This window comes from Neovison vison, chromosome 14 (assembly GCF_020171115.1).
Source record: "Neovison vison isolate M4711 chromosome 14, ASM_NN_V1, whole genome shotgun sequence".
NCBI lineage: Eukaryota > Metazoa > Chordata > Mammalia > Carnivora > Mustelidae > Neogale > Neogale vison.
The window spans coordinates 15,559,074-15,581,706 of record NC_058104.1 but is presented as its reverse complement, the minus strand read 5'-3'; the positions used below and the strand labels follow the sequence as shown (position 1 = coordinate 15,581,706).

The window sequence follows — 22,633 nt, the reverse complement described above, 5'->3', positions numbered from 1 at the left end:
AAGCACAGCCAAACATGTTTATGACATATAAAAATATAATTAGCCTCCACTGTTGGAAGGCAAAGAATCTCCAGTTAGATTTTTTTTTTAAATCCAACTTTATTCTCTTTATAAGAGACGAGACATTCTCTTTATCAGACACATGCCTTTTTAAAGAGACAAGTATTTGGAGCACCTGGGTGGCTCCATTGGTGAAGCGTCCAACTCTTGATTTCAGCTCAGGTCATGGTCTCAAGAGTCCTGGGATCGAGCCCCCCACAGGGCTCCTTGCCTGCCTAAGGGTCTCTCCCGCCCTCTGCCTCTGCCCCTCCCCCTCCTTCTCTAAAAATATTCAACAAAAAAATAAAGAGACCTGTATTTAATACAACACAGTAAATTTAAGAACCAAAAGGGAGATAAAAATTTAGCAGAAAATCCACTCAAAAAGAAAAGCATAGCCATCTTGATGTAAAAACAGATTTATTTTCAAAGAGAAGGCACTTAAATTTTTAAAAAATTACTTGGGATTCTATATATGCCTGATAAATTTAGTATCATTTGACAGCACAGGTGATCTGAAAAATAATTTGATATATATTAAAACTTTGGGCTCCTAGGTTTTTTGGTAATTTTTATTTATTTTGAATTCCAGCATAATTAACACATGGTGTTATATATAGTTGCAGGTGTACAGTATCGTGATTCAGAAATTCTGTATATAACTTGGTGCTCACCGTAATTGTACCCTTTACTCCCCTTCACCCAGTTTGCCTACCCCCCCCCCAACCTACCTCCCCTCTGGTAACCACTCTATTGAAGAGTCTTGGGGTTTTTGCTGGTCTCTTTTTTGGTGCTTGAATATTTTTTTTAATGACCGTGTATATTGATAAAAGGTATACTACAGTCCTGTACCCAGTTCCCATGAGCAGATTTCCCCCCCCCCCATGCTACCAAGCGATTCTCCAGCATCAGCTGGGTGTCCTACAGTTCAACGCGACTCTGACCTGATCTACCTGAAGATGATATTGTTCCAGAAGTTGAGGGCTCGACCCACAAGGCTGCAGCTGGCAAATGCAATCCAGACCGTTACCCACACTGACCGGCTGCCTGTGAATCAGAGGTTCCCGGGGCGTCCTCCTTCGGTTCTGTTAATTCGCTAAAGTGGCTCACATGACTCAAGAAACCAGTTTAATCACTAGATTACTGGTTTACTGCAGAGGCTACTAATGGACACAAATGAATGGCCAGATGAAGAGACACATCGAGTGAGATGGCAAAGGAGCTTCCGTCCTCTTGGAGTCTGGGCACATGAAGTGTCCTAGCTCGCTAACCTAGAAGCTCTCTAAATCCTAGGCACAGCTGATGACAACATCGGCTATTCCTGACCGAGTCACCCTCCAGCCCCTCTGTCTCCTCCCTGGAAATCAGGGGATGGGACTGAAAGTTACAACCCTCTCTCCATGATTGGGTCCCCTGGCGACCTGCTCTCCATCTGGCAGGGACTTCCAAAGGTCACGTCTGTAGCATAAACTCAGTTGGGGTTGAGAGGGACGTGTGAATAACAAGACACCCATCTGTAGCTCAGAAGTGATTGCAGGAACTGAGGACAAGAGACCAAATATGTAACAAAGATGCTCCCATTGCCCTTATCCATTCCAGGAGTCGGAGGGGTTGTGAGCCAGGAACTGGGACCGATAAATGAAGACCAGAATGTGCATTTACTGTAAATCACAGTTCAACTTACACCCATTCTCTAATGGAGGCTGCAACCTGCTTATCTTGATGTCCTCCCAGAGCCTCTCCTGGGCTTTTTCATACTCCATACCCGCTCCTTTCTGATGACTTTGATTATCATTTGTATGCGGACGACTTCCAAAGCCCTAGTGTCAACCCGCATCCAGACCTACCCCGGGCTGTTCTGTTGGGCTGTCCCTCAGGAGGTTCCTGATGTGCACACAACCAGAATTATCTGGTCATCTTTCTCCCTGGCCTGTCCTTTCTCTTTTCCCAGCCAGCCGGCGCCGCTCGGGCATCATCCTGATTGGCTCCTTCTCCTCCACGCTCCGCACCTAATGGTTCATTAAGTCTTGCTGATCGCGTTCTTACGTTGCTCCCTTACGTGGTTCTTCAGTCTCTCTGGCACCACAGCCCACTGGTCAAAAATGATTGAAGAAGACCATTTAGGTGACGAAAGCAAACTTTCACACTTCATGAAGCAGGCAGTTTGCATTTGGAGAATGCAAAATGGGGCTGAAGACAGGAAGCTTTGGTAGGATAATGCATAAGGAACAAGGAAGAGAAACACCGAAACTATCTGCCGGGTTGCGGACGCACACAGTCAAGCCCTGCTTGGGGTGAGAAGGCCCAGCATTGGTCTCAGCACTTCTCAAGAGGAACATTTACAAGGATGCAACATTTGTCTCAGTTCCGGTTTGCTAACGTGGGACCTCAGTGGCTTCCTCCCGGACCTAGAATGTTAGGTCACCACCACCACGGCTCCTAAACCAGCTGCTTCAATATCCTCCTCTCGGGTCATCTTGCCCCTTACACACCAACGATACTTTTTCTCAAGTTCAAACTCAAGCCATTTCTCTAGTGAAAATCTTATGCTACCGAAAAGATAAGACAAAGCTCCATCCCTCCAGCCATTAAACCTAGAGTTACCATCTGACTCAGCATTCGGAGTGTTCGAAGCAGCGTTACTCACAGTAGCCGCAAAGCAGAGCCACAGGGATGAACCCAAGTGAGATCAGCCAGTCACAAGAGGACAGACACTGGGTGATGCCACGTGCGAGGTGTCGGATTGAAGCTAGACTGTACAGGAAGTAGGACCGTCTACAGGAAGAGGCTGCCAGGGGCAGGGCAAGCAGAGAGGGGCCAAGGGAGATAGTGTTGAGTGTCTGTGGAGTTTCAGGTTAGGAAGAACAGATAGTTCTGGAGATGGATGGTGGTGCCGGTTACATGAAGCGTGGGTGTACTTGGTGCCACAGAGCTGAAGGTTTGTACGGACTGACACCCTCCCCATGGGTCCCCTCACCCCCCACCCCCTTCCATTGCTCCCAGTCCTCAGAAGAACGCAACGTAGAACCGTTCCTGGAACGTGTCGTGTCGGCTTTCACCCCCGGGGCCTGCTGTAGTCACGAGCTGTGGCCGCTGCATCCTTCTCCCCTCCCTCCCCGAGCCCCCTCCCACTGCACTCACCAGGCAGACCCTTCCCCTCTCGGTCTCGGCTGGCGGGCCTCTCCTGTAGGAAGCCCTCAGCACCTGCTGCCTTCGCAGGGGTTCCCAAGCCACCCCCTGTGTCCCCTGTCGTGGCTCGTAACACACTGGATTAAAACCACTTCTTGGCTTGTCTTTGGAGAGAGATGCATGTCTTGTGCACCTTTGCATCTCCGTCAGGGTCTGGCATGGGGTCCGCCTCAATGACTGTTGGTTGAGTTCAGAAATCAACCTTTTCAAAGTAAGGAATTGCCTCATTTGAGAGCTGCAGGACTCTCCATAGACTTCGATGTGTTACCCGTGGTCTCTGGCAAATCAAGTAGTCCCCAGCAAGTGATGTTAAAGGAGGGAACAGAGGATAAATGCGAGGCTACCCAATATGATTAACGAGGGTGGAGATGTTCGTGCAGTTGACCCTGCAAAGATACCATAAATGGAAACTTCCGTCCCGGGAATGCGCAGCCGTACACGCTGCGCTCTTTAACCATGATCCACCCCCAGCAGAAGAAAATAAAAACCCCAACCTAGAGGAAACAAGCAGGATTATCAATACAAAATGGGGTATCAGAAGTACTGAGAGAGATTTAAAACTGTGATGCGAAGGTGTATGGTTACGAGCTTATCTTTTGGCTGGCTTTCTGAAAGAAAATGCGTAATTCCAAAACGGACCCAAGAAAAATTAAGAAGCTACAGGAGTGATGACGGAAGGAATACTTGTTGGCATTTTGTCTACAGTGTTTGACAGTGCGATGTCTTTCAGACTTGCAAGAGAGCTCTATTCCGACAACATTGAAAACTTGGAATTCTACTTAATTAATTTTGTTTAAATGTTAGTATCCTGTTATTAAACGATGACGCAGATGGCTGAATCGAAGGGAAAGAGAGATTTCTAGGCTCTGTGTCTTGTCTTCACTTTGCCAGACTCTGGCTGATTCTTTTCACCTAATTTCTGATTTTCAGCAAATTCTCAGCTGGTTAGGGTTTCTCCAGGTCCCTTCAGCTGGTCTTCCAGGAAATACTTACTCATATTCCCAGATATGTCCCTCTTTGTCTCTGATTGGGGCACGCTGGGTGGGAGCGCGTCCAAATTTGTCTCGTCTGGGACGTCCATCACCCCCCATCACCCCCACCCGGCCCTTTCCCAGGCTTCTTGCAGCGCCTGGGCTTAAAACCACATGTCCCCCCATCAAAACTGAGGGACAGTAAGACAAAAAAGACGGCAGGTCGACTCTCCGTGTGTCTCATAATTCACTCTACGGCCAGTAAACTGTGATGCAGAAAACAAATCCACTTCACACACCTACTTCACTGGTTCTTTCTTCTGTAAATGGCTTTGAACTGGAGTCATTTAGATTTCCAGCAAATTACAGTGACCTCGTTTCATTTGTTAGAATAAGGGCATTTTTAAAGCAAGGTAAAGATTGCTCACAAAGAAAGCAGGGAGAGAAAAATGTCTAGAACTTCCTCTCACTGCGATCCAGAGGGTTTATTTCTCTTAAATCACATGCCCTTTGTGAGTTGGCCCCGTGGTGTATTTTTTCCAGGAGCCAGAATGAAGGAGCAGCCCCTACTTGGTGTGAGTGGTTTTGTGACAGAAGTTAAAAAAAAAAAACAAACAAACAAACCAGCAGAACACAAGATGGCTCTGAGACATGGCTCCGGGCATCCATCGTTTTCATATGTGACTTTCACCGGCATTTAACTGACCAGAGCCTTCCATCAGTAGGCCAGGAAATACCCCTCACATGTTGCGGAAAGAAAGAACTGGAAATACTGAAACCTATTACAGCCCACACTTCTCACAAATACTCATTTCCCTCTCTTAGCCACAAAATATACTCCTCCCTCCCCAATTGGCCCATCCAATTATAGCATGTAAGACCCGAGCCTCAAGACCTAGAATCTCATGAATTACCTTAAACCTGGGTGTGGCTCCTCCTGATCGGGAGACTTTGTAAATGAATGAATGAATACATAATCCACCACTGCCACACTCGACACAGAAGGGCAGAACAGACTCAGGCTAACCACCCCCAACCAATCCCATCCAGAAGGAAAGAGAAAAAAGATAGCAGACACACAGCATTCAAAATTTTAGAAAAAATTCTATACTCCTACTGAACAGACCTTGGGGTGAGCACCGTTCCTTGGTTGGACCCTAGTTCCACTCCCTGGAAGCCACTCTTGCGTTCACTGTATGATTTCAAGCCCGGTTCCTGGCGTAAGCACCCAGGACATCCATCCTTCACGCCGCTCGGCTAGTGCGCGTCTGATGAGGGCAGTGGATGCCAGGGCTTGCCTGGATACTCGAGAGCTTGTTCTCCTAAGCGCTTGTTCCCATAAAAGGTTGGGAGCCTGAAGATCACCTTGGGTTTTGAACAGTCATAGAGTCTTCTAATCCCAAGCTGTTGGCTCCTGCCCAGGATTGCTGTTTCAAAAACTTAGTCATTTTTTTTTTAAAGATTTTATTTATTTATTTGACAGAGAGAGATTACAAGTAGGCAGAGAGGCAGGCAGAGAGAGAGAGAGGAGGAAGCAGGCTCCCTGCAGAGCAGAGAGCCCGACGCGGGACTCTATCCCAGGACCCCGAGATCATGACCTGAGCCGAAGGCAGCGGCTTAACCCACTGAGCCACCCAGGCGCCCCAAAAACTTAGTCATTTTTTTAAGAATCTCTTTGATTTCAATTGTCTTCTGCTGATAGCCACATCCATGATTATTTTCTCTAATATTCTAATAATTTTCTCTAATATTCTCTAACATCCACAATTATTCTCTCTAAACTTAATAGCTGGCTTCTTTGGAGAGTCACTTCACACATTCAGGGGTTTTAATAAGGAACACTTACGTTTATTTTGTTATTTATAGCATATCTCAGTTTTATCTCTTCCTAGTTGAAAGTGAGAAACAATTGCTTCTTTCTGTTCTGTAAGACCAGGAATTTCTGGGTTTCTCTATTCCTGGCTTGCAAACCAAACAATTCTTTCCTGAATTCATCTCTCTTTTTTCCCTAATTTTTTCTAAAAAAATTGAGATACAATTCACATATAACATTATGTTAGCTTCTTGTGTATGATTCAATATTTATATATATTGCAAAAAGACCATCACAATAAACTGAATTAACATCCATCCCCACACATCCTTGTAACGAGAACTTTTATGACCTATACTTCTGGTTTCAAATATGCAATACCACGCAGTTACCATGCTGTACGCTAGGTCCCCAGAACTCACTTATTTTATAGCTGGACGTGTGTACCTTCGGGCCCCCTTCACCATGTCACCCGCCGTCCACCCCCAAACCTGGAGCCCAGCACTCTGTTCTCTGTATCTGTGAGTTTAGGGGTTTGGGGTGGGTTGGTTGGTTTCAGATTCCATAGATGAGTGAAATCATATAATCTTTGTCTTTCTCTGTCCAATGTCTTTCATGCTGAGCTCACTTTGTCTTGAGGCACCTTGTCAGAGGAAACCAGTTGCAACCAGTTGCAACCGTTGCTGTTCCCCAAACTTCTTACCTAAAGCCACTAACTGCCTTCACACATAGATGTCCTTCAAGCCCTCGCAGGCGACGACTTCCTGAATGCTGAGTTTCCGCATGACGTACATGGGTCTTTATCTTTCTAGCCTCCAGTAACGTTTTTCTCATTTCCCACCACTTGGTGCTGGAACGTGATATTTTAGAAAGTTCGTGAGGGTAGCCTCCCACTTCCGTGCATTAATTTTTGTATTATTGGCTTCAAACAGGTTAGCAAACAAGCCCTGAGTCTTTGTGACTGACCGTGACGGAGGGCTCTCCCCCATCGCCTCCCTGCGTGGGGTGTCTGTGGGTCTCCTGCACTTGAGCACCTGGCTGAACCGCATAATGGCTCTTAAAGCTTTTCCCTGGATGTGGCATCCATGACTTCTTCTCACATTCATTCGGCCCAGAAAGCGATAGGACCAAACCCGATAGAGATGGAGAGAGAGAGTATAATCCTCTCCTCAGGGCAGGGGAAGCTACACCAGCCCTTTGCTTCTCTTCCTGATAAACATGGCTTTGAACTTGCATTTTATCTTGTTAGAACAAAGTATGTACTTTTCCTTGAGATTTATCTATTTATTGGGGGGGGGGGCAGAGGGAGAGAGAAGCTGACTGTGTACCAAAAGGGGGGTTGGATCCCATGATCCTGAGATCATGACCTGACCCGGAGCCAGACGTGTAAGCGACTGAGCTGCCCAGGTGGCCCAGACAAGATATGTATATGTAGAGCAGGACAGAAATGGTGGCTTCTTGGGAGGTTTGTCATCGTTAGAGACACAGGCATTGTCTGACGTGTGACACAACCCCAGAGCATGTGAGGTGCGCTGGGTGTGTGGGGGACAACAGATGCTGTGCCAGTGGGACGCCAAAGGAGCCAGTGGCATCTTCTCCAGGACTTCCCGCTGCGGCGGGTGCCACACCCGCTGTGTCCCCGTGGGGTCCCCTGCCAAGTTCCCGCACATGCTCAGAACTGCATGTGCCGGAGAAACTGCTCATCAGCTGCCCCGCAAGGCTGGGAGAAGTGCCAGGAGAGGAGCTCGGGGTGTTCGGGCCACGGGCTGTGCCCCAGCTGGGCTCTTGGGACCGTCTCACTCCTGTCTGTCCCCACAGTTCGACATGCAGAGGATAACGCTGGAGGAGCTGAAGCTCATCCTGTACCACGCCTTCCGGGACCACCTGACCATGAAGGACATCGAGAACATCATCACCAACGAGGAGGAGAGCCTGCAGGAGACGTCGGAGAGCTGCCAGACCGAGTTTGAGGGAGGTAGGTGCCCCCGCGTCGGCTCCCTCCCCGGCCGGGCTCGGCGGACGCTGCCGTGTCGTCCGCAGATGGAACGTGCTTGCCGTCGGGCTGCAGTGCCTCAGTCGAGACCCCGGGAATGAGGCTACGGGGTTCTTGCTGCACAGACGCCGCAGGTCATTTAGTTTCTTTCTGTTTTTTCCCCAAACCCTGCACTTTTGCAGGACCTCTAGTGACCCTGTCACTAGCGACCATGTCGTCCCTCCCGGGGTCCTCTGAGGTCTGGGATTGAATGTTCAGCTTTGTGGTCGCTCCGCGGTCGTCTGCTGGACGACCACCACGCCTTCCGATGCTGGTGGCGACTTGAGTCCGGTGGCTCACTGGGTGATCTCGGCCGCCAGGACGGCCTTCTCTGAGGGCCCATCCTTGTCTAGAAGCTTCAGGATAATTACCCCCACTCTCAGGACCCTGAGGAGTAGCTGACCTCTGTGCTCTGCTGCCCAAAGGCGCGGCTTAGGAAGATCCTGTCCGTGAAATGACTGTAAACTTAACCACGGAGTTTTCAAAGAAATAAGGTTTTCCTGGGGCCGAAATAGAGACCCATGAGAGGCCATTGTGGGGGACTCAGGAAAGGAAACTTAAGAAAAAAACCATTGACCCGATCCCCTAATTAGTAGAACGTTCCAGGGAAGCTTAAGAACTGAATCCCTCTTTCCAACTTTGAAAACCAGAACTGCTGCAACAATGCCGATGCATCGAAGAATTTTTTTGCATCGGATTAAAACAGGGTATCGGCGACCGGCCATTTTCCACGTGTGGGTGCGGAGATTTCTTAGAGGTCAAACTGTTATTTTCTGTTGTTTTTTCTGAACGCTTAAAGGAATCAGTGTCCACAGTGGGTGAGCTGTCCCGTGGCCAGCAGAATAGCACTGGGCTGTCTGGGCAGGGAGTCTGCAGGCTTGGTCCCGGTGGCCACAGCGGCTCATTCAGCGCTGCGCTCCCCCAAATCCTGTCTGGGCGGCTTCGTGTGCAGGATCAGAGCCTGTGACGAGAGGAAACGGGAGGAGACGTTCCTGGTTCATGCCCCGACGGGACCAGATGAACTCAAGCCTGGGAAACAGGCGTGCTGGGTGGGAAGGGGCATCAACCTGAGAGCAAGGCCCCTTCTGAAGACTTTCAAATTTAAGTTTTCCGAAACTGCTGTGAATGGCAAAGGTGGTGGTACAGAGGCTGCCTCGGTCTTGGCGCGCACGACCCCTGGGCTGTCGCGTCGGTGGCTTTATCTGGAGTGGGTGCCACGGAGAGCGGGACGGCCATAGTCAAGGCCATTTATGGCAGGATTGGGGGCGGCAGGATGACTGGGAGCGTGAGTGGGGGAGGGAGGCGGAGATGGGGGGGGGGGGGAGTTGGGCTACGTTGTCACCGGCCTCCCCTGGTCCCGTCTGGTTTTTCCCTGTTCAAATAATAGCACCGGGGGCTCCAGCAAACACTCCTGAGGTGGTGGGAAGCGTGTTTCTGGGCATTTCGTTTTCCTAAGCGCCTTCATTTGTGGATCACTGTTTTGTTCAGAGAAATGCCACACGTCTTAGTAATTTGGGAAAGGTCAGACTGTGCACGGGGAAGTCATCTGAACTCTAAGCAGTGTCTTTTTATGGTCCAAGCGCTCACACGTCAGTAAAGGAAGCGACCGAGAAGGGAGTTTTCCGAATCGAGGTCTCCCCGCGTCTGCTTTAACTGATGCGGACGTAGAGCGCAGACAGCAGCCCTCATTTCGGAATCCGGGGCCCCGGGGTGGGGAGTGGTGATTGATAAGTTCCAGTCACTGCACTAAATGCTTTAAACTTTGTGGTCTTATTTAGTAAAAGAAACACCGGTTTATAACATTGCTTTTTGGAATAACCTGTGCGACCTTGGTTACGTAATCCACTTTGCTTGTGTTCACATCAGACAGTTGTTTTCTGTGTGTGTTTTGTATTTTAAATATTACTATGCTTGACCCCAAATGCAAGCTCATCGCTTTGTGGTCAGGTTTTTTCCAGTCTTGGGTAGGATCATAGTCACTGGTGGATTTATTTAATGCCTGGAGCCCTCTCCTTGTTCAAGGGGCTTCCTTGATTGTGCTTATGGGCAGAGTTGTCCTGGAAGAGATGCCACATAGGCACTGAGGTCCCCCCCAGTGCCCTAGGACTAGAAGAGTCCATTTGGGGCCCCATGGCTGGCCTTGACCTCCTCCCTTCCCAGCCAGGGAACGCTTCTCTCCTGCTCTTCTTAAAACTTGGCTGCAGCAAGTGCGTACCCATGCGAGTCAGCCAGACGGCTGCCAGCAGATCCGTGGGGACTGGGAGTCTGGCCCTCCTTTGTGTCAGAGGAAGGAATCCTTCAGAAAGAAAAAACCTAAAAGTGTAGATCTTTGCCTTAAAAAGATGAAAGGGCACATCTGTCTCTGAGCAAGGAAGGAGGTTGTCAGTGAAACTGATGTTGTGTTGGGGGCGCCTGGGTGGCTCAGTAGGTTAAAGCCTCTGCCTTCGGCTCAGGTCATGATCCAAGGGTCCTGGGATCGAGCCCCGCATCGGGCTCTCTGCTCAGCGGGGAGCCTGCTTTCCCCTCTCTCTGCCTGCCTCTCTGCCTACTTGTGATCTCTGTCAAAAAAATCTTAAAAAAAAAAAAAAAAGCAGATGCTGTGTGGCAGAGGGGGAATTTAAAGAAGGTCACATCAAACAGCTCAGAGCACAGCAAGGTTAGGGTCAAGACCCCAAGATTTGCACAATCCGTGTGACAGAGCCAGTGAGACAAGGGCAGGAGACCTTCCATGTGCCAGCAGCATCGTTTTACATCACGACTCTGCTTTCGCTTTTATAGATCCCGGGTCTGAGGCTTATACAGAGGATCCGTTTCTGTCTGCTGAGTCAGGACGCAAATTTCCTTCCCTATGAATGGAAACGTAAAGGAGAAATGGGCCAGGAGCCCAGGGGGGTGCGGCCCCATGATGGGAGAGGTTTCTGTGTTTCTTTTTCTCCTTTTCGTTTTCCTTTTGGCTTGATGTTGTTGTCTTCACTTGTTTGAGTTTTAGGCCAACGCAGACCACAGATATGTGCATGAACAGGCACGCGGGCACACACGCACACACACGCGCACACACACGCGCACAGACGCACACACTCCAGCTCCTCACACGTTCTGGCCTGCCTTGTCTTTATGGAAGACAGAGCTCCGTGATCATCAGCAAGAAGGAATCTTTCCATCTTCTCCCGGGAAAGGACAGGAGACAACAGGATGAGACTCCAGGCTCCACAGAAGGAAGCTTTCCGGGTTCTCCCGGAGACTCTGAGGTGGGGGTTCATGCCGTGTGTGGAAGGCACCTACAGAAAACCTCATTAAGGCAGGGAAGAGACTAGAAGAATCCAATTCGAGGGCTCCAAGGGGCACCTTTCCTCTCTTCACACACCTGACTTCTGGATGAGACGTTACCCGGATTGGGTCAGGAAGCTGACTGGCTGTCACCCACCGTGCCCGGTGCTCTGGGAGCACCCATGAGTCAGGGCCTCTCCAGCACAGCCCGTAGCCTGCAGCCCGTGTGGCCTCGATCCCGGGAGCATACCTGGCGTGACTTTCAGGCACTCCCTGTCCCCGCAATCTGTTTGAATTCTCTTTTCACGCAAATTATGCTCAGCGTTCCAAGGTGTCTGTGTTCCCGATTTGTGTTCTAACCATTTGGATAAATAGGTTGGTGTCCACCAAAGTGCGTGAGATACAAGAGTCTGGGACTCCCACGGTGCGCATCCACCGCCCAGGCTCCCCAAGAGTTTCAGGCCCTTGTGCTTCTGTTCCGCCCCTTAGGATCAATCACCAGACACGCTGCATTTGGAGAAGCTCAGGGACACCGAGAGGCAAATTCCTGTTTCATTATTTGGTTCTGGTTGCTGGCACATGTGAAACGGAGTAGTGTCGTGGTTGAATCTGCTACCTGCCGGTCACCAGATCCGTACGCAGGCTTCCCGCAACAAATGATACTGTATATGAAGTTGGACTTGCCGCTTCCCATATGTTTACTGATTAACTCATAGGATACAGTCCAGGAGGTCAAGGGCCGGGAGGACCTAGCTGTCCTACCGGCCAGGCGCTGGGAATTTGTTAACCTGGGCAGCTGACCTGTGCGTGTAGTTCTGCGGCCCGACTGGTAGAGAGGGGGAAAGTGAGACTCGGCCGAGTGCTGTCCTTTGTCCAAAGTCAAATCACAGGAAAGGACTTGAACCGGGGGCTCTCTGACACAGTCCTGCCCTGGCCTCTTCATGGGTTCCTCTGGGCCCTTCAGCCAGATGGGGGCGCTGCAGACTCCTTGCAGAACGGCACGCCATCATTACTCCTTCTTCATCCTGTCGCTGGAAGTTGGGGAGAAGTGCAGCAAGACTGGGTGAGCCCTTTCAAGACACGTCCCCCAAATGTTGTGTCTAAATGGAATACCAGCTGTCAGATTTTTCTAGACATTCTGACAACACGCAGAGCAGAAGGAAGTAAAGCCAAATCATCAACGGGGGAATCAATAGTTTCTGGGAAAGGCTTGGCGGGACGGCTCTGCGCCGCTCCGTCATGGGATGACGGACAGAGCAACGAATGTCCAAGGACGTGACACGGGCCAGGCGGACCCCGAGGCATCCCTGTGTGGGTCTGTGGGTCTGTTCCCAGATACGTGACCCTGGACAAGTTACTAGTTTTTTAAAGATGTATTAGAGAGAAAAATAGAGAGAGAGGAAGTGAGAGGAGGGGCAGAGGGAGAAAGAAAATCTTCACGCAGACTGACTCCCTGCTGAGTGCGGAGCCTGATGTGGGGCTCGATCTCCTGGCCCCGAGATCATGACCTGGGCCCAAACCAAGAGTCAGACGCTCAACCAACAGAGTCAGCCAGGCGCCTCGACCCTGGGTAAGTTACTTAAAAACTCTCTGGGCCTTCTTTTCTTCATCCGTCCAATGCAAAGTTTGGACAAGGATGGTGACATCCAGATTCAACAATTTCTGGGCTCCCTGGAAGGTCAGAAAGAATCTGCGCCAAACCCAAGGTCTCCAGCTCGGCCGTCGCTGCTGAAGCCCCAGGATTCCTCGCAGGATGTCAAATGCACACCCAGATGGCGAGCCTTGCCCCGTCACCGGGCTGTGCGCAGTGGGGATTTCAGGCCCATTCGAACGAAGGGGGCAGAAGATGTCATCTCTACCATCTGCTCGCATTGTCTCCAGTGCTACGACTTTCCTTAAATAAACCCCGTTCTCCTTGGGGAAAGGAGGAGGTTACAGTGTAGCCGAGGCCCGTGGCCGGCAGTAAGAGAGGACACGGTCTGCAAAGAGATTTGTGGCCTCAGAAGGGAAGGGATTTTTCTTCTCTCCAGGAATCCTCCTGGGCAGTCGTGGAGGAAAGCTTTCTGGGGCCATCAGTGCAGGGGGATGAGAATCTGAGCCCCCGGACAGAGAGCCGAGGCCGGTTCGGACAGACGCCGGGAGGTGCGGAGCTCTGGCTCTGCGCCCTGAGCGAGCCCGGCTGGAAAGCTGCGCCGCGCTGCCCCGGGCTGCCCCGCGCTGCCCCAGGCATTTGGCCCCTTGCCAAGACGCTTGGTAACTCTTCAGAGCTTCATGTTCCTCATCCGAGAAATGGGAGTCGCAGCGGGACCGCGTGTGGTTGTTAGGAGGACGAGGCGAGGTCTCGCAGGAGAGTGATTTGTACGACGCTTCACACGGTAGGAAACACTCAAAACCAACAACCAAACCAAAACGGGCTGTCCCAGCCCCGGGTCCGTCCTTGTCAGGCGTCTTCCCGGAGACGTCGCAGGCCCCACCGCTAGACGCCGCGTCTTCGCGGGCATTTGGAAGGCATCTGGGACAGGGACCAGATTTGCAGGGTTTGGACATTCTTGACTCGTTGATTGACTCGCTGATTGCTAGAGGCCTCATTGCCAGCACTGGACTTCCCAAAAGTACTGGTCAAAACTCTTGGTTTTAAGTAGCAGAAAATCAACCCAGAGCCGCTTAAACTTAAAAAAGATAAATAAAAGGCGCACCGGCTCAGATCATACAAGGCGTCAGAGGAATGAGCTTTGGCTGACCCGGATCCAAAGAGCTCAAGGACCCCCTCCTCCCTCCAGCCCCAGCCTCGCACATTCTCGCTCCCAAACTCTGTCCTTTCCTCTCTGTCACCTTCGTTCCTGGGCAGGCTGGCTCTCCCCTAAGGGACAGGATTGTCTCCCGGAAGACTCGACCCCATTCCGAGAACAGCTCCCACCAGTCGTGCTGGGCCCGTGTGCCCAGAGCTCGGCTCGCTCGCCCTGGCCAGTCTGGCTTGGCGCAGCGGGAACGGTGAGATGCTGCATGGGGAGCTCCACTGGGGAGAGGTGCGGATCCCCGAACCAAGAGACAGGTTTTGTTCTAAGAAGAAGAAAGGTCGTTTAGAAAGGCCAAAGCAACCCCTGGTGCACGGTGAACCCTCAAAGCAAGACACAGCTGGTGGCTGGAAACCGAGATGCTTCATGGTAAGGAAGGAGCCAGCTCCCAGCCCAGGAGAGGAGGCCCCTGTTCCCCTTTTGGGGCATCACGCAACAGCCTCCTGCTACTCCCTCAGAGACCACCACGTCCCGCTCGCCTTCAGGGCTCACCTGGAGTCCCCAAGCGTCCCGGATTTCTCTGATGGACAGAAAAGCCTCTTGCAGAAGCTCTTAATTAGTACCCCCTTTGGCCCTGGAAATATTCAGTTTCATAAAATCAGAAAATGTTGGGCCTGGAACGCTCACAGAGTGGGAATAGCCCCCAGACCTGGCAGGTCTGGCTTACGGCGAGAACCACCTAAGATGGGTTTTACAGTGAAAATGTTTCTGAGCCCCCAGCTCCCGGCCAGAAACATCACTTCCACAGGTCTGTGTTCGGGTGATTCGCCAGAATCGTTCGGACTCTGGTTTGCCTCATTGGGAAGTCGGCGCCTCCAGACGCGCCGCCCCATTTCGAAGAGATGAAGCGAGAGGGGTTATGAGCCCCGTATATCCAGGAGTCACCCAGCTGGTCGGTGGCAAATTGCGTGCAGACTCTGGTCTCCAGGAGAATATCCAGGAGTCACCACTGCCTGTCATTGGCCGAGTGGACAGCACGAGTGTCTGGGAGGAAGAGAAAGCAAAAGGAACGGCCTTTTGCTGGATTCGCAAACCCGGGTCCTGCCATGGCAGCCAGGACTCTGCAGGAGCTGGGGACCTGCTAACCAGCTTTCAAGAAAACTGCGGACCCTGCTTCTCCGTCCTCCTGTGTGTCAGCCTCCCCCGCTCACAGGCCAGCCCCGTGTGCATTTGGGGTGCCTGCCCTGGCAGCCACGAGCAGAGAAAGGGAGCGCCGGGCCTGACGGACAGACAGACACAGAAAGGATCGCCAGCCGCATGACGCGTTCGTGCCATTTTCATGTTCAGTTTCAGGCTCCTCAAAGAGAGTTACCGTCTGACCCGGAAATCTGACTCCTAGGTCTGCGTACCCTAGAGAGCCGAAGGCACGTCCACGCAAAACCGCGGATCCGAGTGTGTTAGTGGCATTAACCACAATCGCCAAAACAGACACAGCCCCAGCATCCGTCGGCAGCGACAGGACAGGGTGGCACAGAGGAGTGAAGCGGGAACGCTCGCCGCGGCTGTGCCTGGGCCGGGCTAAGTGGAAGGAGACACGGAAGGCTACGCAGTGTGTAATGTACTTGCAACGCCCAGAGCAGAAGCAGCTGAGCAGCACTGCCAGGGGCCGGGGGGCGGGAGTGAAGCGTGACTCCTGGTGCGCGTGGGGTCCCCTTTTTGGGTGGTGAACGCATTCCAGATTTAGGCAGTGGCGATGGACTGAGTGTCCCTGGTACTTGGTACGGGAATGCCATCTCCGTGAGAAATGAGTGACTATTGGGAGTTAGGCTGTTACAAAAAGTGTTAAAGGATCAGGCTCTTTGAGAGCAAGATGTTCAGGAGACGTCCTTCAGGAGATGTCCTGAAGTCCGCGGTAAGCCCCTTAGACGTGCGGGGGAGGGCAGCGGCCCCCCAGCGGCGAAAACAGGTGCCCGGAGTCTCGGGCAGCAGGCGGAGTCCGTGTGGGGGAGCTCGCTGGGCAGGGAGGCAGAGGTGGGAGAGGGGCCGGAGGTGGCCTGGGGTCCTCCCTGCTGAGCCTTGGAGCCAGGGGGACGCACGCTCCGGCAGGAAGCCCTCGCAGAACGGCCGCGGGCTTGGGTGGTGCATCCGGAGCGCCGCTGCGGGGAGGGGAGTCTCCGGGCAGCCCGGAGCCGGGTAAGGAGGGAAGGGAGCACGGTGGAGGGCTGTTTTGGGACATGCGTGCCTGGGCTGGAGGCTGCGGGAACAGGAGAAAAACGAGCAGACCTTTCCTGCCGCCCCGAGGGGAGAGGAGGAAGTCTTGCGTTTCTTTAGCAATTCTCAGTTGGATGCAGCTTTCACCTTTTTTTATTGGCTCATTCATCTTTGAGATAATTCTTGACACCGGCAGAGTGGTTACCACTCGGTCCTTGGACAGAGAGAAACTGAGGCTCAGGAAGCTCAGTCACTTGCCGGGGGCTGCTCCTGAGTGGTGGCTAAGAGAAGCCCTAAGCCGGGTTCGTAGTTCACCCTCGGCTGCCCTGTAGTCTCATCGCGGATGCAAAGCTTGGACACAGAAACCCCAAAACTACAGCACGATGCACACGTCCGCTCGCCAAAGCCGGCCGCCAGTGACGGTCAGCAAACCCGCGAGCGCGCGGCGGGCCGTCCCCCGCAGCAGGCGACGCGCCTTCCCTTTGGCTTTTCCTATCGCGGAGCAGAAGATCAAGGTGACTGAGTTTGTGCAGAGGTTTTGAACCTGGGTCTTAGAGTCCGGCCTGGCTCAAGCCCCACCTCCACCACTGCCAGATGAACTTGGACCTCACTGCCTGGAGCTTCAGGCCGCTCACCTGTCAGCTGACGCTCACACACCCCACTGGCCAGCGCCCCCGCTACCTAACCCGTGATTCAGACGCGGGTCTGGCTCCGAGGTCGCTCCTTTTGTGCTCGGCACAGGCCGAGGGCACCACGAGGGCTGCAGAGCCCAGGACCCTCATCCAGGCACAGAGGCTGAATCAGGAGCTCAAGGGTGACGAGTTTCCAAGCTAGGGACCGAGCGGGACGCGTCACTCCGCCACTCCGTTTGCAGGACTTTGGTCTGGATTCCGGTTTGCATGGCCCCAAGTACCCACTGTTGGGTTCTCCAGGCCTTTTCTCCTTCCTTCTCTCTCCCCTCCCACTGCTTTGAAGGGTTTTCAGATCAGAGGTGCAGCCGCTCTCCTGGGGGATAATCGTGTTGCCTGTGACCTTGTTTGCCGAGCGTCCTTCACAAAGACCGGCTTCAGCCAAAAATTTCTCCCTCCCGTAATCACACAATTTTTCTTGGCCTTCTCCAGCCCTCACGACAGAAAGGTAGATGACTGCCTTCAGGAGCGTTTTCACGCCGAGGAGCTGCGCAGAATAAATCGGTCCGGGAACGTGCTAGATGCGCTCCTTCCGCAGCCTGGGGTTATTCTCTGCTTTGGTCCTTTTCCTTCCCCAACACCACGGCGTCTCTCCCGTCTGCGCGTGGGCACCGGTTTACATTTCGTCCGTTCCTGGAGGGGCTGGGGGAGGCATAGCTCTGCACCCAGGAAAGTTTCTTCCTCCTCTTAAGATTTTATTTATTTGTCAGAGAGAGAGGGAGAGAGGGAGCGAGCACAGGCAGACAGAGAGGCAGGCAGAGGCAGAGGGAGAAGCAGGCTCCCTGCCGAGCAAGGAGCCCGATGTGGGACTCGATCCCAGGACGCTGGGATCATGATCTGAGCCGAAGGCAGCAGCTTAACCAACTGAGCCACCCAGGCGCCCCCAGATAAGAATTTTTAAGATTCTGAGACCCAGACCTGATCAGCAAGTCGAGAACCAAACCAGAAATGCTCCGCAATCACCCAAGGAAAGCAAAAAGCCCCGCGGATCGAGAGTTAAAGGTAACAAGAGGCAGGAAGAGAGGGCGGCAGAAAGAAGGGAGTGTGAGCCCAGGGCTGCCCCAGGGAGCCTCGGGTGTCTGTGAAACGCGGCTGGAGAAACCCTCCTGGCTGAGAGACCCTTGACGAGCCCCGGAGACCCCTTCCCTCCAGGCAAGCTCTGTTTGTCCTTGGAAACCTCATGGGCTTCCTACTTCTTCCCTGTTATTTCCACGGATTTCAGAGGAGCCACTGAATGCCAAAGGGAAGATGTACTTGAAATTGAACCATGTTTTGGTTCTTTTTTTTTTTTTTTTTTTTAATTTTACTTATTCATTTGACAGAGATCCCAAGTAGGCAGAGAGGCAGGCAGAGAAAGGACGGGAAACAAGCTCGCTGCTGAGCAGAGAGCCCGAGAGGGACCCTGAGATCATGACCTGAGCCAAAGGCAGCGCGGCTTAACCCACTGAGCCACCCAGACACCCTGGTTTTGGTTCTTTAAAGGCATGTGGACCCTACCATGACCTTGCTCTTATCTTCTTTCCTGCCGAGAGACTGTGAGGAGCATGAAGGGAAATTGCATTTTTTTCTAACCCCCAGCTCCCTCCGTGCCATAATCTGACCGGGAGGAAAACCACTTTCCCTCTGCAGGAGGTCTGCGAAGGTTGAAGGACCCCTTCTCCAAAACAGAAGGTGATCTGAAAATATTCTCCTGTCCTGGTATTGGGTTTCTTATCATCTGATTCTGAAGAACCATCTTTCCCAACACTCCCTGCCCTAGGTCCCTAACGCACACACGCACACGCCTCAGGCCCCCCAGCAACTCAAACTCCATCAGGTTCTTTGATGCCACTTAGTCCTGCTGAATCGAAAATTCTGGTGCCGGGACCCAGCGATTCCCTAATCACCCGGAGAACCGAGGAATTCATGACTTCCCACCTTCTGCTCCCAGAGCTTTGAGTCAGTCGTTCTGCCGCGGGACCCAAGACCTCACACGCACATCGGACTCCCAGCTGGCGCCGACGCGGCTGATCTGGTGCGTGGCTCCGGCGTGCGCGGCTTCCCACCTGCCTCCAGGGCACAGATTTCTGCCACATGCTCAGTGGTAAGTTGTGTGCAAAGACCACGGACGGACAGACAGATGGGAAAGGCAGGAGGTGCAGACCCCCAGAAGAACAAGGAGGAAGAGAAGTTCCGGCCGGGGAAGCCATGCCTGGAAAAGAGACCTGTGCTTCCTCCGCACGCTTTGTCAAGGACGTTCCTTCTAGTGATTTCCACTTACCTGTTTCCGGTCCTTGTGACTTTCCCATGGGTTCAGACCTCCTGGTGGTTTCTCAAGGGCTTTATCAAAGTGGTGGCACAAGACCCAGCCCAACAGAAGGGATTAAGAGAACACAAGGATCCAAGGTCAGACACCCTGGTGCAGCAGACATGGGGCAGTGACACCCCGTCTCTGGAATGTCTGAGAGGGTTTTGTGCCTCCCTCCCTCCTCCTCACTGGTCCTGTCCATGGGCCATGTGGTCTCCGCTTCTTGGATTTCAGCCGAGTCACCCAGTTAAACACCGATGACTGACCCCCTCTCTGGCCTTTCTGATTCTGTACATTGGGATGGGGCCTGGCCTGAACACCTGCATTTTTTAAAAGATTTTATTTATTTGACAGAGAAAGATCCCAAGTAGGCAGAGAAGCAGGCAGAGAGAGGGGGAGCCCAATATGGGACTCAATCTCGGGACCCCGGGACCATGACCTGAGCCGAAGGCAGAGGCTTAAACCACTGAGCCACCCAGGCGCCCCTGCACCTGCATTTTTAACAAGTTTCCCGGGCATGGATGCTGCTTCAATAGGGACCCCGCTCCAGAACCCCCGGTGTGCGCGTCTGAAGCCCTACCACAGCCATTGAAGAGTCATGTCCCCCCGCAGTCCCCAAGGACGACGCCAGGAAGACAAGTGGCTCCCAGCCCGGTGCACACAGGGAGAGGAGCATCTGGCCCTCGCTCTGCCTGCAGCGGGGACTCGGACAGGAGCCCGTGTCCGGCGGAAATCAACAAAGTAAAGCCGGGTGGTGCCTTTGGGGACACCCCGGATTGTTACGTTCTTTCCTCACTCAGAAAGTCCCCGTAACTCCACTGTGTCTGGGGGTTTGTCGCTCCCTCTGAACCTCACAGCTCTCCTGGGTTTTCTGTGACAGAAGTGTCGCCATTTCGTCCCATTTGCCAGGAGAGGCCATGTCCAGTCTGGGGGGCCGGTCCCGGACGGGATCGTGGGTGCGCCCGGTCTCCCGCCCAGGAAGTGGGCTTGTGGAGGGGGAGGCTGGCCTGTCTCACCGTGTCCCTCTCTTCTCTCCCCCGCCCCCCAGTGCACTCCCAGAAGCAGAACAGGCAGACGTGCGTCCGCAAGAGCCTCATCTGCGCCTTCGCCATGGCCTTCATCATCAGCGTCATGCTGATCGCCGCCAACCAGATCCTGCGCAGCGGCATGGAGTAGCCGCGGCGCCCGGCCCGGCCTGCATGTGCATGGCCCGCGCGGACCCGGCTCCTGCGTGCCCGGAGCGGCTCCCAGCGGCACCCGAGGCCGGTGTCGCTCCCCCGCTCCATCCCCGTGGCAGGGACACAAAAGGGCTGTCTTACACGCTTTAAGGGTTTCCTTCCCAATGCAATAAAATAGCCAGGAGTTCCAGGGACTGCGCGCACCACCCCTTAGGACTCTGCAGACGGACAGACTTCTCAGCTCGGGGGTTTCCAGTGGCAGCCCCGACAGCCAGGGCGCGGCGCCCACGGGCCCCATTGTTCGAGCCCCACCCCCGGGCCAACAGGAGACTCCCGGCTGGGGGAACCCTCTGCCCCACGGGGCTGACTTCCGGGACGGGGGGCTGCCCACCCCACCCTGGCCTGCCTCCTGCACCCCGTGGAGCCCCCCAAAGGCACAAGGGGAAAGCCATCGACGGGGGGGTGCAGTGCCAGGTCGTGCGCAGGCCACACCCTCGCCTCTGAGCCCCCTGCCTCTCCTGCAGGACCCCTGCAGGCAGAGGCGGGGATGCTGGGTTGCCGCACGCACTTGGCTTTCTGTTCCTGGAGCCCCGCGCACCAGCACCCCGGAGCCTGCAGAGCCCCCGCCCTCCTCCCAGCTGGGCACCCCCTGCTGCCCTCCGCGGACACGGAAGCTGCTCACGGGCATCTGTCCAGACACGCGGACTGGCACATACGTCGGTCTTCCTCTTGGGCGACATCCCTCTTTCCTGACCGCTAACGCCCGCTGCACGCTTGTCCTCCCGACTCGCATCCCCGCTCCTGGGCGGACCGGGTAGCCCGGGGGGGTGCGGGGCAGGACCGAGACCAGGGGGAGGCGGTGGTGCAGCCCACCCCCTGCTGTTGGGCTCGGAGCCGGAGCCCATCTCCGGCCACAAGGCCCCGTAAGTTCAGGTCCGGAGCCCCTTCCCCGCTTCTCGTCTTCAACTCTGCTTCGTTCGTCTGCCCCGAGAGAGACAGTCCGCGCCGCACAGACGAACAGCGGAGCGACTGCGTGACCCCCCGCAGCACGCAGGTGCCCCAAGTGACCACTTCACGAGGAAGCGCAAAGATGTGAATCAGCTTAGCCCGCACGAGAGGTGACTCACCGCTACCGGTGGTGGCAAACTTCTGGGGACAAGACGGGGTTCCGGGGTGCATGTTCAGGTCCGGCACTGCCCGGCCTCCCCCGGACACCCGCCAGCCGCCGGTGCGGGGTCCAGCGGCACAGCCAACCGAGCCCGTGGTCTTCCCATGTGATGTTTCCCTTTGTACTTGCCAAGTTCGGGTCTCCACGTCCGTCACGGGACTGTCCTGCTCCTCTCTTTCCGCTGCGTCCCGAGGCGACACGCTCTTCCAGCTCGCTCTTTCCCCCTCCCTCAGAGCTGAGGGCCCAGAGTCGTCCTGGGTGGTGGGTGTCCCCGATTCCGTCCCCCTGGTGCCCCCCCCAGCTTTCTCCCCACTGCCTTCTCTGACTTGTCCTTTTAGGGTCTTTTTAGGGTTCACCTCGGCAAGTGCCCCAGGCAGCAGCCGGGGGCGACCGCGGGAACCCCCCACCGCGAGAGACGGTGGTCCCTCAGTGACGAGCACAAGTCAAACTAGGGTTTGAGCCATAGTGTGCAGGACAGAGCAGGGGTGAGTTCCCAGAGCTGGGGGGTCGAGGTCCCGCACAGCCAGGCCAAGGAAGGCAGGAGCCTGCCTGTCCCTCTTGCCCACCCTGCCCTGCCTTGGTGCACACCGCACACCTGCCTCTTCTCTCTCTCCCCCTGCCCGACTGACCACGGCCCTCAGGGTCGGCGCCCAAACGAGGACGGGTCCGAATACAGCACTGACACGTAAGACACCTTCTTTAGTTTTGCCCAGAGCAGTTTACCTCCCTGACCCCCCCCCCCAGCCGGACTTGGACAGGAAGGAGCCCGTGGACCACTAGACCATGTCCTCCTGGGCCCCAAAGTAGATGGGATAAAGGCCTCCGGGCATGACTCCGAACGGAACCTGCCCCACGAGAGGGGAGTGCGGGGCTTCTCCAGAGGCTGGCTCTCCGCACGCACTTCTGCCACTCACCAGAGAACGGGGTCCCCAGAGGTCGGGGGCGTAGAGGAGGTTGGAGGCAGGAGGCAGGGACAGGGACGAGGAGGAGCTCTGGAGAGGCAGCGGCAATCAAGGCCTCAGCATCCCCTCCCTGGAGAGGACCCTGCCCCCCC

General features: G+C 54.1%; 1 protein-coding gene across 2 annotated transcripts in view; it reads left to right on the top strand.

The window, feature by feature from the left end:
* Positions 1-20,422, top strand: part of CALN1 (calneuron 1) — a 377,799-nt gene extending 357,377 nt beyond the window's left edge. For both annotated transcript variants that reach the window (XM_044233874.1, XM_044233873.1), the window contains exons 5-6: positions 7,831-7,987; positions 20,282-20,422. In XM_044233874.1, the coding sequence (XP_044089809.1) occupies positions 7,831-7,987; positions 20,282-20,409 (285 nt within the window). In that variant the 3' untranslated portion in view covers positions 20,410-20,422. The remainder of the gene's footprint in view (positions 1-7,830; positions 7,988-20,281) is intronic.
* Positions 20,423-22,633: the final 2,211 nt, after the last annotated feature.